The 20,026-nt window shown below is 35.1% G+C and overlaps 1 protein-coding gene across 1 annotated transcript in view; it reads right to left on the minus strand.

The window, feature by feature from the left end:
• Positions 1-4,968: 4,968 nt before the first annotated feature.
• The window catches only part of LOC129566842 (D(2)-like dopamine receptor), a 61,442-nt gene continuing 46,384 nt past the window's right edge, over positions 4,969-20,026 (minus strand). The window contains exons 3-6 of the mRNA XM_055443107.1: positions 15,149-15,762; positions 14,822-14,932; positions 12,607-12,851; positions 4,969-12,483 (exon numbers count right to left, since the gene is read on the minus strand). Coding sequence (XP_055299082.1) covers positions 12,233-12,483; positions 12,607-12,851; positions 14,822-14,932; positions 15,149-15,762 — 1,221 coding nt within the window. The 3' untranslated portion in view covers positions 4,969-12,232. The remainder of the gene's footprint in view (positions 12,484-12,606; positions 12,852-14,821; positions 14,933-15,148; positions 15,763-20,026) is intronic.

A 20,026-nucleotide genomic window follows, 5' to 3' on the forward strand; every position in this document is an offset into this window, starting at 1 on the left:
CCTTTTTTCATTTTGAAATATTCCATTTGTTCGGTACATTGTTTCGGTCATTTTTGGTCCTCATGTGTTTTTATTTTTACGAACATTAATCGGATACATGTCTCCGAAACTAAATATATTGTTAAAAAAAATTGGTTGGACAAAAAAAAAATTAGTTAAAAAAGCGTTGAAATGGCAAAAAAAACGTCAGCAAGAAAAGGGAACGCCGAAAAAAACAGACACATAAAATTCGAAATTGGTTTCAGTCTGAAGATATATTTTAAGAAAATTTATGGAAGGATTTCTTTCTTTCTAGCTCGTTCGTTCGCCGTTGAGCCAAACTGTTCGGACGGATGGTGCACATGTGTTGCTGCTCTGTTGCTTGTTTCTCTCAACTAATGATGTTATTTTAGCAACAAGAACTTGGATTATTATAAGCCAGTTTATTAATAATTACGAACCGAACAGAGAAAGTCGGGGACAAAAATGAAGAGAGGAAGAATATGTCGAAAGTCAAACGATATCGATCTCGAATTATGCGCTTGTACATGACCTTAAAACTTCGAGTGTAGTGGTTTCCGTTTTCGGTTCGACTACATTAAATATGAATGCGTCTGATAAATTGAATGATCACTGAAATGAATTCATTTATTATTAACTACAGTCGAAGAAAAACAGCGAGCGGCTTCTGCTTTCAATCTCATTTGCAACTATGCTGCAACATGGGCAAATATTAATCGAGCTTCAAGACATCATTTATCTTGGTTCAAGATGGAAATAAAAAGAGATGATAGCGTATAACAGTAACCGCAGCCATAAAATATAACAAACATTCTATTCTTGAGCCAAAAACAACAACAAAGTCTTGATGAAAGCAATCGAAACATAACCACAAGCCTATTATATGTGTTTCCAAGCAGTGGATTATCGTGCCATACCAATATCGTGTTGTAAAAACGATAGCAAATCGAATGTTTTACTTTCATCGGAGGCCGGAGAGGGAACATGAAACGCCACTTCCGTTTTATTCTATTTATTCGTTTTACTTGAGGTGTAAAACGATAAAAGCGAAGAAAAAAAAACACTTAATCACTGGAAATGATTTGTTTGACAATCTGTTGAGAAGCGACTGCCTTTTGATTCAAATTTAAAAAAAACATCGCACGCGTTCCGGAACTCGAACAGGAATAAAAGTGAGAAAGTTGTTATTTGTGTTTTGCCCGCTAAGGAGATTGATAAAAACGTGCATCGGAAAAGATCGCTTCTAATTCTGGCCATAAAACACAGTTGCCATTCGAGGCACATGCACTCGCTCGCCGCTTGTGTTCATCAAATGCGATACACATGTTTTCATTCACTTCTAATTATAATATGTGCATGTTCCGATGCACACACACACACACATTCCTGCTAAACGATGCCGCTCGCAGCCATAAATACACACAACAAACAAACGAAAACGAAATGATTTTTTTTTCTCGTTTATCGTTCATCTTTCCTTCCGTTTGCCTTCCGTCTGTTTTTCTACACTTTCTCATCCTCTCTTGTTTCCTTCTTTTTCCCAAAACTATCACAGTCATTTGGTTTGTGTAAACTATAAACTGGAAATATGATCTCGCGATTTTACCTTTTTCCCTACACATCGAACAGAGAGAAAGTTATTGTATTTGTTTACGATGGCGGTTTATTATCTTTAGCTAGTTGAGTGTGACGAACATTTAAGTGGTTGCAGAACGGCTCTTAGATTTTATTAGGTGTTTGATGCACTTTCTTTCATGATTCACGCAGGGTAGCTTACGAAGATTTTTGTCTCTGTGAGATTTGGGATGGCACATAGAAAATGGATTGGTTTCGATTGAATTATGGAAACTAGTGCTGGAATTCAATTCAAATTCACGAATTAAGATTCTTTCAATTCGAATATTGACGAGTAAAAACCACTTACAACACACTTTTTCGCACACAACCGAACTTTTTTACAACACATTTTTTCGTGCTGACCGAAAAGAATAGCGGTTGATGCACCCAATTTGATAATATCGAAATAAATCAATAGACCAAATCCAACACCATTTCATGAATAATGGTTTTCGTGGTTTCATGAGAACATTGTTAAGGCCAGCAACATGGTTAAAACGTTTGATTTTGTAAAACTCATGGCGAAAACTCCAAAAAACGGATAAAATTAACATTTAGGCCGAAGAAAAAGAGGAATATCGGCTTTTGAGTTGATGGTATTTGGTCGAGAGGAATAATGGTCCCGTTCCAAGTGCTCCTTTTTGTTCGATTTGAGAATATGGTCCATGTTTTTAAGCCTTGGATTTCCCTTGGAGAATACGAAGGCGTTAATGCTCTAGTAGAGCATTGCTCTACTCGGATTGACAGCGATAATTTATTGGTGTTTACTTGTTGAATAACATGCTTGTGTGTGTGGTGCCATTACACATCGAATGCGCACCACTTCCGGACTCTTTTCGCATAAATCTTCTACAATTTACACGGATGTGGTGGATGCCTTCAAGATCGTGCCATTTATGTTGGTGTTGAAACATTTTTCGGGTGAATTAATGCATTGTCTCTATCCCGTCAGTCTAACAGTTATTCCGAACAAGTTATTTCTTTCGAATTTTCGTATTAAAACAAACAAAGCCACAAGAAGTTATTTCAAGGTTTTAAAGTGAAACTTTTTTATATATTAAGAGCCATTCTAATACGTATTATTACTATTATTGAACAAAAGCCTCTCATTTTCATTCAACAAAAAAAAAACGAACGGCGCACAATGAACTGTTGATAAACTTATTCATTCGGTTAGTGTTGTTCGCAACGGTGTAGCCAGGCAGATATTCAACTCAATGAATTTTAGCTGCTTCGAAATATTATCGAATAAATAATAATAAATTATACAACAAAAAAAGATATTAACGATATAGCAATGACAATGGAAACATTTGAATTTGTCATTGCAATATAAATGATATATCCTTTGTTTCGAGCTGCCGTTGCTGTGATAAATATATTCTGTTTATTTGTTTTTTTTCTCTCTATTTGTCTTTATTACATTCATACTAAGTGTTTTCGTTATACGCATGCAAAATAGCACAAGAAGTAATTAAACAACCCAAATGCTTCTATTCCCTTGTTTAGTCGCATGAATGTTATCACAGGAGAATATTCGCGTCTGCCAAATACAAAATTTATTCAAGTCACAAATCGCAAATCGCTCCCGCATCATGCAAATAATATTAGAATATAAAAAAGGTTGTTAGATAAATTAAAGGCGATTTGCGACGGGGCTAGCGAAACAAATAGAAATGAATTCATATCAAGACAAGTTGCAGCTACTGGAATTAGGCAATTGATATATAATAGCGATAAATCTTATTCTCCTGGAATCAATTATCTTTTTTTCGGCTAATTTATACACTGAAATACATCTGAACGACTACTTTCGCGTCAGTGGCATTGATTCACAGAAAGCAAACTGTTCTACTAAGTGGCACATTTCAAAATGTAAACAAACTCGTTCTCCATCATGTATTAGAAAATCGTTTTACGTTGATAACAAATTTTTTAGCGCTGCAAAACGTTTTTTTATGGGCAATAAAAATGGAAAATCAAGTAGTTCGAAGGCGTGTTGAAGTAAATCTGAAAGTGCTATTGGGTGAAACTATTTTTAGATGCTGAACCGTTCAGATTTTCACAATCTGGAAATCGCACTTCACAAAAACGTTGGAAAAACGTTGAGTTGGCATTGCTAATGCCAGAAATATTGCCTGCTTAGTTGGAATTTAAAGCATCATTTATCTTGTGAAAAAGAACCGAACGAAAATGATTTCTTTTTTCGGAACAAAACAAAAATTTCTTCCATAAGCATAATAGAATGGATGTGGCATTCATCATCTCGATGTGTTTGGATTTAGAAATTTACCACAAATATTATCTTTCAGCGGTGTAATGTGTCAAGCAATTAGAGAGACACGACACATCTAATTCCGCAAACTAATGAACAGCACACAGAGATGTGTGTGAGTGTGTGTGTTTGGAGGCATTTCCTAAAGGATAGAAATATTACATCCGTTAATCGCCCGACATTATCGTTTTCAAGCGAGGCGTTCATTCAGGGAAACGACTTGATTGTCAAACTAAAGACAGCCTAAATTTATCTCATGTGTTGATATTATTTATAGAACAGTTCGTTCAGGGTGTTAGCCGCCACTATCTACCCAAATAGAATCCCTAATTAAATTACAATGGGAAATATGAATTAAAGGTGAAATTTGGTGGAAATCATCACCGGCATCACTTTCGTCGGAAGGAGTGAATGAAGTGTGAACTACGAAAATCGGAGGATGTCACATCCATATCAAGCCAAGGAACCATTCATGTGCTGCTGCTTCTGCTTATTTACGAAAAATCTGATACACATGTTTCCATTCGTTACTTATTTTTTCGTATCTAATTATAATTTGAGCATGTTTTACATGACGCTTGTGTGCTGTTGCGCACGAAAGAAATATGAGAAACAAAAAAAACAATTCTCCTTCGCTTCTTTATCATTCATCTTTTCTTCCGTTTGCTTTCTGCTAACTTTCTCGCATACTTACGCGTTTTTTTCTCTTCACTTTCGACTTTCGAAATGAATTTCGGATATGGAACGTATGAATCTCATTAACAATTCTGATTAAGTAGAATTGGACCTTTTTCTTTACCTTTTGAATGAAAAAAGCAACAACAACGCATTTATATCCGCTTTCAATTGTAGTTTTATGACCTTTTTTATTCGAATGATACAAACCAAATGTACGCAAGACTGTCTCACTCTCATTGTGAATTGGAGAAAGGTATATGTTTGTGTCACCCGATTTCCTGCTGTGTGTGTGTGTGTGTCTCCGAAAAAAAATCAATGAAGGACCCAAATAATCATATCTTTATTGCAATTTGGTTAGATTTTGGACATTTCTCCATTTTCTTAAATGATTTATTTCCTTTCTCGTCTCATTTTTTTTTGTTGCTTTATTTTTATTTTGTGTAGAAATTGATAACATTTACGACAATAAAACATTCTCTAACTTAGTGGAAAAGTTGGAAAAGAAATATTGTTTTTTTTTTTACTTGGCAACTGTTTAACCCATTTTGGCCCCGCGTTGCGAAAACGCAACGCTTCAGATTTCCCCCATCTGGGGCAATTCAGACACGAAATTTTCGAAGATTTCCAAAAGAGAAAATGTAGTTTATCTCAAAATCTAATCGACCTGTCTTTGCGTTTTGGCTAATTTTAATATCTAGGGTGTCGATTCGAGGCCGCCAGATCCATCTGTTCGAAAATTCGGAAAATCGGCAGAAGAACGTCAAAAAAACCAAGGAAATTTGGATTTCTTTTTTTTTTTAAGTAGAGGAGAGGTTGAAATCAATTTTTCATATTTATGCCAAAACTAGCTTCTGTGCCAATTTTCAGGTCATTCTAGCCAGCAGAAAAATCGCGGGCCAAAATGGCTCAAGGTTTGCTCATGTTTGTCTATTTTTTTAATTGTTCCATTTTTTGTGTATATAGAAAACATACTTTGTATAGTTATTAGGAGCCTATGTCTATCGTAGAGGTACATTTGCTGCTCTGCATATTCTTAATAGATATTTTTACAGGGTGTCGATCGCAAAATCGGCACGGTTTTTAAGCCGGAAACTTATATTCGAATTTGCTAAACATTTATTTACAGATTTGCCAAATATAGATACATACTCCAAAGAGAATCCTTTTGATTCGTCTTCTTTAGTAGAATAATAAACAAACATTTTTCTGTTTAAGATCACAAAGATTTTTTAAGCAAAATTATTTGATTTTGTTGTTTAAATGTAATTTTGATGCTCCAATTTGTCTTGAATGAAATGCTTATATCGAAACAAGAACCCTTTGATTATCTCAACAATAATAATAATTTTGAATTCATAATAAATGATTTTCCTTTTGATGCATTACTTAAATACTTATGCAACTTATGCTGATAATTACTTTATGCTACGAGAACTGAAACAAAAATACTCTTGTTTTCTTCCTTCTGCTGTTCAACACGCTGGATAGGCGTGATTTATTTTTTGACATTGTTGCTTTGCTAATTATGCACATAAAAATGGTAACCCATAAGTTACGAAGGTAAATAAACGGTTATAGTCGCATAACGTTTTAACTTCACGTAAATTTAGCTCATTAAAATGCACAAGAATTTGAAATTACTGGAAATGCCAAGCATTTTGAAATACATCAGGTAAAAACCGAGCTATTGCGCATTTTATCTTTGAATAATAAATCTATGTCGTCGTACACACGTTTCAGATTCTCAAATTCAAAATTAGAATACGCACCTTCATCACACGAACTTTACCCAATATATTCTGGATAAATACTTGAAAAATGTGGATAAATTTCTGAGTGAATACTGTATTCCACAGTCGGTAGATAATTATAAATAGTCTTCAATGAAGCACTTTGTTGTCCGGGCCCTTCTTAGGCCCATATACTGACTCAGTGACCAATTCAAATTAAATGTTTGCTTTAAAATGATTCAAATGAAATGCTTTGTTCTGAAATTCTATTGATTTCGCCGAATGATTACTATTCTTCTTCTAGACAACAAAAGAATGATTCGATAAAATGCAGAACAGATTCGTCAAATAAAATGCAGGCTCATATTCAGCGTGCGCTACAAAGAAACAAAACCCCATTGCTACTACTAGTAAAATACAATAAATGACGTTAGTTCATTCTTCATTTTCTATTCTAATGCAGTTTACGTTTCCCCTTCTCGAATTTAACTCAAATTTGAGCTAATTTATTAGCTAATGCAATGAAATGAGTATGTCCTATTATGATTACATCTACATTCAAATTAAAAGAGATCTTGTATCAATTGTCCAAAAATCAATTTGATACACCAAATTTGTAAGATCACTACGCCAAGTTTTACAATTAATCGTCTACAATTCAATTCCGTTGTACTGATTTCTCTCTGTGTGTGTTGTGCTGTGCAAATGCATTTGTTGCACAAGGAAAATCACTTCGTAGAATATTGTGTGTGTGTGTGAGTGTAAATGTAAAAATTATTCCCACAAAAGTGTCCTTCAAATTCACTTAAATGTTAGTATAGATTCTGTATCGTTTCTTCATAATTGATTTACTCTTTTCACAGATCAATTTCTCCATCGATTTGCTACTACAAATAAAAATGATAGAATACCAATGTGATAGCACCATAATCTTGAGCTGACGCAACAACATCAACATTCGTTTGTGTATTCGTTTGGTTATCGCCCATACGACAAGGTTGAATTTATGAACTCTTCGCCGAAAAAAGAGTCTTACACATAATAAATATAATAATTTTTTGTTTTGTTATTGGAAAGATGTAGTAGGCCTTCGACGAACGAGTGCTCTTCTATAGTTCTCATTTCTCTCCTTTTTTATTTGCACTTATCCTACAGACCTGAACAAAAAAAAACCGAAAATCAACCGAAAAAAATAGATAGAATATAGTAACATAAACATATCAATGTATTAAAATTCGGCCGATAAAATGAAATAGTGTGTGTTTGTGTATTGCCTATCGTTTTCTAGCACATTGTTTACTTTTTTGTCGTTTTCTTCTTTGCCATCAGCTTCGTTTCTCCCGTCGTGTATATGTAGGTTTTTGTCATTTCTTCGTGCGTTGCTGCAATAAATTCATTTTTATTCTCGGGGTGAAAGTAGTTTGTTATCGCAAATTTATATCTATTTTTTGTGTGGTGTGAGTGAGATTTTCTCTCTCTCTCTCTCTCTTGCTTATCTTCTGTGATTGTCATTGGCGATAGTGCCAAATTGTTTGTTGTGTATTCTTTTGACACGACATTGAAACGGCAAACACATTGTTTATCATCTTGTGTGTCCTAGTTATACATAGTTTTTTTTTGTGCTGTGCCCTAGCTGATTCCATTGTGTTTTCAGTTTTTTGCTTTGTTTCTGCGGAATTTAACACACGACTGTCGATACACAATTCACACCATATAAACACATACCCACACATAAGTCAAAATTGCTTATTGCTTTATCATTTGAAATCAAAATGATTGCTGTGAGCCCTCCGACTCAAATCGATATATAAACGCAGATAGCGCATAAAACGGAAAAATATATATATTTATTTGCTATAAACGATGATAAAATGATTTCGTAGCCTCTTTTATATTCTATACACCAATGAATAGGGAAACCTTGAAGAAATTGTCCATTCTTTATAGAAATAAGTAGAAATTCGAAGCTTTGATTGGGTTTTTTTGTGCTATCAATCGCGAATGACACTTATCAAATGACATTTCAATTCCATGCTCTTGGCATTTAATTGAAGTTCTTTTTAGCTTAACGCTATAAAAAGAAAATCTATTGATATTTCCTAACTATCATTTTTATTTTATGTGTTTTTTTTGTTGCAAAAAAGGTACCATTTCCTCACCGTTGGAAACGAGCCATTCGACTCCTTCCTTTATATAATTTGTTTTTTTTTTATTTCAATATCGTAGACCGATTTTATGGATAGAGAGAGAGTATGAATTTTTCCAAATAAATCTTAAACATTATGCAATATAGACTTTAAGAAACAAACACTTAACAATTCACATTTTTTTGTCAGAGAATATTTTCATTTAATTTTTTTTTAATAAGTTATTTCAAGCATTTATACATAGAGTGTATCGTTGGTATTATCATGCAAAATTTAATTGCAATTTATTTTCCCTCTAGGATGTACAGTAGGGTGAAACGATTTGATTTTTCGGAAGAAAGTCGAAACCGACGGATACGCAATTCGATTGGACATATTAAAAGGAGACACTTTTGTTCCGGGCATACACCTTCATAGTACATCATCAGCCAATTTTGTATGTAAGAATCACCAGTTTGATCACCAAATGCGTTCTTTATTGCTCTCTCAAAAATCTGTGTGTTTTGGGACCACTATGGTTGACCTCGAGGTCGCCATTGCTTATTTGTTAACCGTAAAGACAGTGGTGAATCCCAGACTATGGAATGTCTTCTGACTAATGATCAATGATTGGAATGGACTTTTATTCAGCGTTTTCATTGCTTGTTCGACTTTTTCATGGGAAATTCATGCATGAAAAATAAAATCGATTCACCCTAACTTTTAAAGCGAAAAGGAATTGAGTTGCTTGAAATGGATCATAATAACAAGTTAGCTAGATTAAAACTCACATTATAATTGTTCATCTCTCCCCCTCTGTATTTTTCTTTCTGTATTGACTTTTATATACTCGTTTTTGGAAACACAATTCCTTGTGAATGTAGAAAGTTGGCCTAGCTACTCTTTGTACTTATTTTGTAATTGTTCATTAAACTTCTGTTTTGGATTTCAAATGCGTATCAAATCATGTTGCCATGACTTTTCATCCCTCTTATCCGTTCTCCCAACGGATATTTTAGCCGCAAAGTGGACATTATGTTACATTTTATTTTTCCCTTGAAAAGATATATTGAAAAATATATGTGTATATATATACACAAGACATTTCATTTCTATGCTCTTGATTTGTTCGCCTTTTTTCTCTTCATTTTTTGTTTTGTTTTGTTTTTAAGATAGAATCACAGATACAAATAGTAGTACAGCACATATTTGAAAATAGTATCATCAGGAAGCTTATATATATATCTTAAAAAGTACATATCATTTCGTGTTCCTTCCATGCTTTTGTTTTATTTGTTTGAAAAACATAAAATTCATTGCTAATTTTTCAATTCAAAATGTTCATTGCCTCATGAAAATGGAGAAAATTACTTGCAAGGGACCACTTTCAATCGTCAAGGGATGGGGGGGGTTGCTTAATATTTTATGTAGAATCATATTCTCGAGAAGAATATGCATCTTCCGGTACAATTTATTTGTGCAAAGTTCGCATTTTATTCGTTCGAAAGAATCAAATAGCGATACATAAAATGAAATGTGTTCTTTGGAACGAGACCGATGAAGAAAAAAAAAACGGAAATAAAATTCGGCAGTTTTCGATTGTCATGCAATCAATCTACTCGATTTCATTTAAAATATGAATAAAACCACTCAACATCCACCCGAAAGATGCAATCCAGCTTTGCATGGACTTCTCGGTATTGTAACGAAATTTCAAATATGACTACGTCAAAATTAAACATGAAATGAACCATATGGGTGTAACCCTTCTTCCTGCTCCTAATAAACAGATGATGACACACTTCAAATTATCAGAAAGTCATTCTATCATCATCTCTTTCTACGTTAAAAACAAAATATATTTTTTATCTTTACGTAAAAGTTTTTATCTGTTTGAGAAGAAAAACTAGAGTTTGTCGTAAGAATAATAGCAGATTATGGCTATTTGTAAGAGGACGGGAAGAGCATTTTGTTTGAGAAACCATATTTTTTGATTGACTTGATTTGTGTTTACAACTTGAAAGTGAATCCTTGTTCCCACGAAACCACTTCATTTATTCATTGGAATATAACCATTTCCGAGTAATTTGTTAAAAACGAAACCAAATTCCTTACCTTAACCACAGCAATGCGATTCAAGAACCGAGTTTTGTGGCGGGCAATCAGAAGTTCGCATCATCAACTCGTTTATCATTGAGAAAATCCGTCGCACCGAAATTATGTATCAATTTTACAAGATGATATCGATTCGTTGCTCAAGCAGCGGTACTTGAGAGTAATACATCCTTCATGCACAATGCACATAAATATCAATATATATTGTTAATGGCATAATGCTTTTCAAATTTCCAATGTCGGACTCTCAAAGTGCAATTAAAATTGAAAAATCGTTGGCATAGTTCAGTTCTGAATCATTGGTAGTCTGTCAGCAAATATGCCATGGAATTTGATAATTTAATGAAAGTTGCTTAGAGAGTGTGAGCAAACGAGCGAGCGAGCGCATCGTTAGCAAATTTGTTGTCAAGTATTGGATGTCTTGTCGGAGAATTCTTGGAAATTTGTTGAATGACAATGCGAATATGAAAAACCGTCTTGTTTTTATGGCATATTATATTCATACATTTTATCATCAAATAGCCCTATATTTCATTATTTTCAAAGAATGAACCGTTTTCATTAAGTTGGCTTTTTTTTATGGCTCAAGCAATAACGCCACTGACACGAGATCGATTTTTAATCATTCAGAGAATTTTCCTCATAAAACCAAAATGTAAAACCAAACATCAAATGGATGTGAAAAAAACCACAGTGATAAGCTATGTATGCAAACATGTTAACATCAACGATTTTTTTGCTGAACAATTCAACATGGCACGAAGAGCCAATAATGGCGATGGATTTTTTCGTCATACTCTTGTTTGCTCTCTACTTATGTCGGTGTCTGACTTTTCAAAAACATCTATCGAGAAAAAAAAATCGCATTGAATCGAAAAGACCCATGAACTTGTTGCACACAACAATGAATGACAGAAAAGTTTTCGTTTCGAACAAGTACAATGGTATGAAAGCAATGTACCCAATGTTAAAAATGAATGGATAAAATTGCGAATGGTCGTCATCGTTGACTGGAATGGACAAACGCTTTGATATTTCTCGAAATATACACAACAATGAGAAGCATTTGCCGGCAACGAAACAGAGATGCCTTCTACAAAATTATGGTGAGAATCCGTAATGCCAACAATCTGACATTTGTCATCGTACAGCTTATGTGTCCCACACCCTCGATATCAATCCTCATTGGTATTCGGTGTGGTTGCTTCGCTTTTATGCATGATGTTCTTTTGATTGTTGTTTGCCTTTTGCCCATACTCTCTATCTCCGCCAACACCAAATCCATTTCCTCTTAATTTGACATTGACAATCCAACGGAGAAATATTTCACTCAATTCCGAAGCGGTTAGCCACTTTATCTCTCTCTTCCTCTCCCTCGCCATCTATCTCTCTCTCTCTTTCATGATGATGAAGGGCACATTTCAAGTGTTGTAAACACACCATATAGTTGCTGCTCAAGATGTTTATATCTTGTCAGTTGCATCAACTATCGGACCTTTCGCATTTAGTAGATGCCGTAGATCGAAAATGGGTTCGCAACCCAATTAATACTTCTGAACTTCTTATGAGGTTCCATTTTTTTGCATGCTTTTTTTTCCTCCTGTAGTTAATTTAGTTGGTTTTATCCACTGTAGTTTTAGTGGCCACAAAAACAGAAATCTAATCACAATGACGTGGTGGTGGTGGCCGGATTAATACATAAAATGTGACGATGCTGGTGGATTGTTGTACGGTTGTGGTCGGGCTTTGATGAAACGTGGATTAAATGGGCCCAATGCTGCTTCGTTGGTTGACGACGGAGGTGGTTGATGATTACGATCATGGAAATGTGCTTGCAGGTACCGCTGAACGCTGGTTAATCGTGAAAGTAATGACGATTGACGCAACGAATTTTGATTCAATGCCCAATGCAATATTGGATTCAGTGCTGAGTGTGTATAACCTAATGATGAGAAAATGAAAATTGGTTTCGATTGATTACCAATTACACGCTACTTGAATAATCCGAGGTGTCAGGTGGCAATCACTGGGATACTAGATAGGTTTTGAGAATCAAAGAACTTACCCAAAAGAAGTGAATAATTAGCCGCTGTTTTCGAGTACGTTTCTCGCCCCGACCATTTGGTGCAAATGAGAAAAATGACATGCGGTGACCAACAAAATACAAATACAAACGAACCAGCGACCAAAAGACGGGCCAAACGTCGACGTGACCGCAATGTTGAGGTTTGAGGCAATGGAAGCTCAGATGGCGCAGCGTTTTTAGTATTATGCGCATGACTTCGTATACTGTGACCATAACGTAACGATCTGCAATTCAAATGAATGAGGAAATTGGTTAGTTTTTGTTCGTTGCAATTTTCTTGGAAATTCATTGATTTTTGGACAATGATAAAAGAATTCGTTATAATTTTCGGCTACTAATCGATACAAATAGCTAGTTTATTCAGTCAATCATTCGTACTTTTTGCCAACCAAACACACACCATACGCAAGGGATGAACGCTTGATTGTAATTTATTTAAGACACTCATGCATCAATCATAGTCTATTCATGGAATGAAATTTATTGTGTTCGTATAATCCCCTTAATTAGATTATGTATATATGCCAAACAACAATCATCCTGGATGTTCTACGTCACAAAACTTTGCTCATGCATGTAACATGACTTCGGTTGGGTGTAAGAATATCGTTTGTATTGTTTTAAGAAATTGTTTTTGTGGTCTTGAGATGCCACATAAAGTAATGAGAATCGTTGGTGAATGTTTCGCATGAAAAATGAATACAATGGGGCATTTTCCGGCATTTGCGACAAGAGATTTCCGTCCACCTTTACGAATAACATAATACCAATGAGCAACAACAATTTGACTGGAATTTAATGATATGGTTCTACTTTGGAAATACCAAGGAACTCACTATGGCTTAGCTGTTTCATGTGTTGAGTTATCGGACTACACTTAAATGGACGTTTAAACAACTCATTATTTTCGAAATTGAAACGTATACATACGGAACGATGCTTGAATTTAATGAAATTAATTTTAAATTGAATTTAAATGTAATAGATCGGTTTACGGCCTCTATTAGAGGCCCTTTATCAATGTGCACATAAATTATAGACCTACGCAATGTGCGACTGCTTTGAACCGTAAACATTGTTTATGGCATTGTTTTGAATTGCGTACGTATCCATTGGATACTCTCATCTGCTCGAGCTCAAATTGCGAATGGACTTAATTTGATATTCAATACAAAATTATCATTCATTTTGTATTAGATACGAGGAAATTCGTGATGCTTGATTAATGTTCCCATTATTTTTGCATGCATCAAAATATTCATTTCATTTTCAATGAAAATGAGCGAAATATCGTTTGCCAAAATTAATTCGGATGAAGATTGTATTTAAAATTTTGAATGAAAGCAAGTGCAATTTCCAAACGATCAAAAGAAAAATTTGTAATCCAAAACGCGTTTGTTGAGCCCAAAGTAAGAGCCAATAATAAGAGCGCAAAGTAAGAGCTCATGTATTTTGAATCGTTTCTCGACCATCGAAGTCAAAGTTCGTGGCTCAAACGATTAAAATATGTAATAAATTGGTATGCTATAGCAAGAGTTATTTACAGTCTCGTTCGGCATTGAATCTGGTCTGTCTTGAAAACGGTGCGCATACACACACCGTAAAATTACCGATTGTCGGCACTGTGTTGGTATAAGTTTGGTCGCAAAACTTCAACCGCATAAATTGTGGTTTTCGATTTGCTTTGCTCACGCATCGTTAAGTTACAGTATAGGATGCACACAATTCGGTGAATCCGTTCGCAAGAACTGAAGTACCTTGAATCGTTTAGTTTGAGCGAACGCTAATTATTATTACGAGATTTTCATGCTTCAGACAATGTTGTGGCTTTAAGTTTTCCCCGTTTATTGGTAGTCAGCTGTGTAAAAGCGTTGCTCTCGTATAAAGTTTCATTGTTTAAACGTTACCTTTTAATGATGCACACGCAACGGTAACATTTAAAACGTACAAAATCTCAAATGCACGGATTAGATTACAAGGAGCGAAATTAAAAGACCGCAAAATTTGTTGAGCAAATACGAAAAAAGTCACCGTTTTCTTGTGTTTGTTTCCTTACAATGTGACTGCACCCTTTGAATGAATACCATTTTCGTGGAATTGCAAAGAACAAGTCGCATTTTAGGTTTCGGATTTTCTTTTGTTGTTGAAGCGAGCAAATGATTTGGTAAAAAAGAAACCCACAAAAAACACGTACCTTGGTGTGCGCGGCGTAGCCTTCAAACGTGTCGAATCCATCATGTATCGTCTTTCATCCTTTTGCTGGTTGTTTTCGTCATTTGTGCTATCGTCTTCTTCGCGTACAGCGCTGCACCAAATCAAAGTAATTTCGAAACAAACTTACTGAATATAATTTTATTACAGCAAAACTATTTCTACTATTTCGTTTTCTCGAATTGGACAAGAAAGGAAAAATATATGAGATAATCCAAATGAAAACTTCACAAAATAAAATAAAATATGCTTTGATATGACAGCATGAGTTAGTTCAAGAACCTTGAATATCTCGTTATATTTTACTTACTCAGCGTTGGCCATTCCCGTAACGATAATCATGTGCGTTGGTCGTCTCATGATTGGCATGGGCAAGGGCAGTTCACCGTGTGCAGCTCGTGCTGTCAACGATAGAGCACACAGCTTATGGTGCACACCCAAATGATTTAAAATGACACCGATACCCGGCAAAATGAACACCAGCAATGTGTAAATTGTTAGAAAAACACTGGGCATTTGCATTGTGCCAAACGTTCCGAAATTTAGCTGACACAGCGACCTCGTCGTCTCCGGAATGGTTTCGTTTGTACCGTTTGTACCGTTTATCACGGCAAATGGACTGGTGCTGAGTGTGCTGGATTTTGTATTGTTTTCAATCAACAGCGTTCGACTAAAACCCGACGATATTTGGGCGGCCATAGTTTGATTTGTTCGTGTCGAATTAACCATTGTCTCATAATTTGCAGTATTTTCCAACAGAATTGGGATGCTGACACAAATTGCGCTAATCCATGATGCAAATGCGAGAAATGTTGGTAAAAAACGGCGCTGTCGCAATTGTGCCAAGCGTGGATGTTTTACAGTCGCATATCGATCGAGGGATAACATCAACAAACTTATCGTACTCGCAGCCACCGGAACCGACTGGAAATGATCAAACGAAACATGAACATTATTACTCTTTTTTACAACTTTACTTGGTTTTTGAATGGGAAATCTTGCAACGATTCGTCGCATGGCATTGTTCGCAACGCACTCTCGACTACATCCAGTGGAATAAAAATAAACTAACCGTTTTTGCAATATTGAAAATTAATGTAGCGCTCAAAACCATCGATTGTTAACGGTGCAAGCGTAAAATCGACATTATGACCAAACATAGCACATATTTTCACGCTTCCGACCATAACCGAAAAACGAACATTTATTGCGAACAACCAACCGCTTGATACTACAATCTTTTTCGTGAAGAAAAGTGATGAATGAAAATCGGTGAAATGAAACGAACTACTTAATCGTCTTTTTCCCCCCAACAAACACCAACAAAAAGAAACGAAAAAATATAGTCGGAACAAAAACTATGCGATTTTATCGGAATGTGCAATTGTGCAACGTACGCGTCACCGTCGACGTCGTCGTCGTCAACAACAGAAAAAGCGCGCCGTTATGCCATTTGGATAAACACAAAGTGTATTTGTATGTTTCGCTGGCAATATACCCGCACTGCTGAACTAATAACCGTCTTAATCTAGTTTTACGTCAATGCAATAAAAAAGAATTAATCAAAATAAAAGCTTTTTGAAGTTGATGTCGTTGTTTTCGCTTTTTTCCCCACATCTCTTTTTTCTCTTCCATAACAACATTCCTTTTATAGATGATTCTTAGCGTTTTCGGTTTGCTACTTTGCACTGTTGTTGCCACTGAAGATTTCTCTTTCGTTGGCATATTCTTATTTTTGCCCGAGAAAGAGAGAGAAAGTGAGAGTTTTATTTAATGCGTTGCAGTCGATGAACTGGATGTCGGTCCCTTTTTGCGTTATCAGATTCTTTTTTTCTTCTTCCCTTCTCACTCAACTCGAAGACCATTTACACACGTTCTGTGCATCGTCGCAACGAACGACCGAGATAGTGTGTGTGTTCGTGTGGGAGAGAGAGAAAAAGAGAAAAGGAGAGAAGGAGAGAAAGAGTGTGAGATCGAGCGAAAAAAAAGGAAAATATTTTAAGTAAACGGCGAAAATGAGGTGAAAATGTGTCAGTCTCTGCACTTTCTGCATGGAATGAGAAGCACTTCGAATCGCATCTTTGCTTATCCATTTTTTTTTACTTAGCTTGAGCATTTTTCCCCATAGCGAGAAAAAAGGGCAATATTGACGTTGACATTTTCAGGTAAAATGGTGTTGTGTATGTGGAAGCAAAAAAATGCGCGGGAAAAAAATTCAACGTGGAAAATTCTAAATAAGTCGAGGATGATAACAATGGAAAAGAGGTGAGCGAAAAGCGAGAAATCGCACGTCACATTTCGCACACTAAAAATTATTTCCATTCATCTCGGATAAAACGTTCAGCTTAAGTTTTATTTAAGCCGTATGAAAAATATGAGCATATTTTAAATATTTCCATCTCAAGCTGCTCCAGTGCATGGGATTTATTTCAATCTGAAAATCGCTTCAGTTTTCATTACTCAAATAGCATTCAGGATAAACATATCGCATTCATAAAAAAAATTTGTTCTGTTCTCGTTCATGTGAATATCAGAAAAACAGTTTTCATTCATTCCTTTTGGGAAATTCGATTCCTCGTAAAAAAAATAAATTGAATGAAAAAATATTGCGTATGTTATACATGCATATATGCATAACTGAACTCTCTTTTTCCTCGTCGAATTCGACGCATTTTCAATGGAATAATATTTATTTTTCGATGGAATTATCTTTGTCACCTACTGTGGCTTTTTCGAATTCGTTTTTTGTGCGCATATTTGATTGTGTGAAAGAGATAAAAAGGTAGACTGCTTTTTTGTGATGCAGAATTTGCGATTTTTTTTCTTCTAGAGGGTATGGAGAAAGGTTTCTCTTTTGGTTGAAATCGATCGAAAAAAAAAAAGATTATGTCCAATTGCTGGAAAAATGAATCAATTTGATGGTAAATACGGTCTACTTCAAACCGGACGGATTTTTTATCTACTGAACTGTTCATGGAATTGATTGAAAGCGTTTATTATCGAGGAAATCATCACGTTTCGACCGATGACATGAAATGAAAGCGATACTTTTTTCTTTAATGGGAATCACATCAATTAAGGTATCAAATAGATGCTGATAACGGACTGACTTGTGCTAAAGAGGGAGAGAAAAAAAATTTGCAATTTATATTCATTCAATGGAAAAGTGAGTCGGTTGTAACACAGCATTTAATCCTTTCGATAGGATTGCATTGAATATAAATGCTTTGCATCTTGTTGTCGAGACTCGTTTCAGTCATTCTGCAGAAAGTGAAAAATGTACGAGATTTGGAATACATTTTCCCTGGAATTGGACAAAATCGAGCAGATGAAAGTGAAAATATCTGAATCTCGTAAATTGCTTTTTTTTACTGTGAACACGAAAAATAATGCGATTCGTTTAATTGAAACGGAAGATTAAGTTTCTGACAGTTGAAGTGAAAGATTGGATCCCTTATGATTTTTCGCTGTGCGAAACCATACGACGGTCGGTAAATCCATTTGAAACTTCTTCATTTGGCTTTGTCATATTATTATATTGTTATGTCATGTATTGTATTTTCTATTGTTAGAATGAAGTTCGCATTGTTTTCAATTTCAAACTTTTAATTAAATTTACCTTCTGAGACGAGCGCGGTATGAAAATCAGATTATTGTCATATTGAAAGTGACGACACATGTTTGATATAATTTTCGCGCGCAGTGTTCGTATGTTGACAACGGCCATAATTCAGTCATCATATTAAACAAAGATTGACATAATCGCAAACGCCTACTGAGTAAGCAAGAGCGAGAAAAATCGGCATTCAATTAGTACCACCGTCTTTGAGTCGGTTTCCGCGTTGTCAGCAAATGTTCCGCGTATATAAAACCGCTGCGGCAATACTTAAATTTTCGCTTCATTTTATCGCATGGCACATACGTGCTTATTTTTTTTCTCTTTTGCGTCAATCATAATCGTCTATAATATAATGAAATGATTACTAATTAGAAATTTATTGCATTGAACGACATTAAAATCGCATTAATTTCGAAATACGCACACCACACTAATCCGATTGCGTTGGAATTGCGAACGGCAATGATGGAAATCAGGAGAAACACAAACGAAACGAAATCAAATCGATTTTAACGTTACAAAATGAAATGTGTGGCGAAAACGGATCGGCAACGAAGCAGACAATATCACATTCATCTCATTAAATTTAACGATAATTTGAGCGCCTTAACGCTGATGATGTGTCGTCTACACATTTGATCCGATCGTTGTTAATTTATTCGTTTGAGATTGGACGCGGGTGAAGTCGTTTTGCGTTCTAATGATTTTTATCAGACTTTTTCAAGCCTTTACACCAAGGCTGAAATGAGGCTGTTCTTTTTCCCCGAAACATTTTAATGTTGATAATTATCAACGAAACTTTCCCAACTAAATAAGTGTTCGATCCATGGCCAGCATAGTATTCAACAGCTTCGAAAACTGATGGATAAATATTTGTTAAAAGTTTGCAAATTAATTCGCTGAATGGAGGAAATTATGTCTCGTGAGTTAAATGCGAGCTATCTCAAAATCTGAAAACCATTTCCATTGATTCTCAACTTCGGAATTTGAATTTATACTTTCATAATTAAATGGATGTTTCTCTGGTTCAAAGCCATTATCAAATGGGTGCAAAGTATATTAACTTGACTCTGATTGGTCGTTTTGGGAGATAGAGAAATAAAAACATTAAAATTATATTTTTTTCAGTCTATTCCAAAACGGGACGACGTTGGTATCGTATTTTTCGTTGTATTTCACTCGATAAAAGCCATTTTATTCATGTAAAATTGCATTTTAATGAATAGGTTACTAAGTGGTGCCTAACTTTGTAAATGTTCATGTTAAAGAGTTTCTTGATGCTGTGAAGTGTTTTTACAAGGTTTGCTCAAAATCAAATTACGCATCTAATGGATTTTGTGGCGATAGTGAACGAGAAAAAAAGTAATGTTTGAACTAATTCCTTTTTTATTCGATGACTCGCAATTATTTTGGATTACTCCCCCATTTAATGCCCTACGTATGTGAGTGACCAAAAGAAGAAGAAGAAAAAACTGTTGGGAAAGGTCCATTTTTATGCGTTGGTGGAGAAATGCCATGGTTTGGATATAGACTTAGCCAAAAATCGATAAGAACCGATGAATCATTCGA

The sequence above is a fragment of the Sitodiplosis mosellana genome, unplaced genomic scaffold (assembly GCF_009176505.1).
Source record: "Sitodiplosis mosellana isolate CC-2019 unplaced genomic scaffold, AAFC_SMos_1.0 Smas_scaffold_5, whole genome shotgun sequence".
NCBI lineage: Eukaryota > Metazoa > Arthropoda > Insecta > Diptera > Cecidomyiidae > Sitodiplosis > Sitodiplosis mosellana.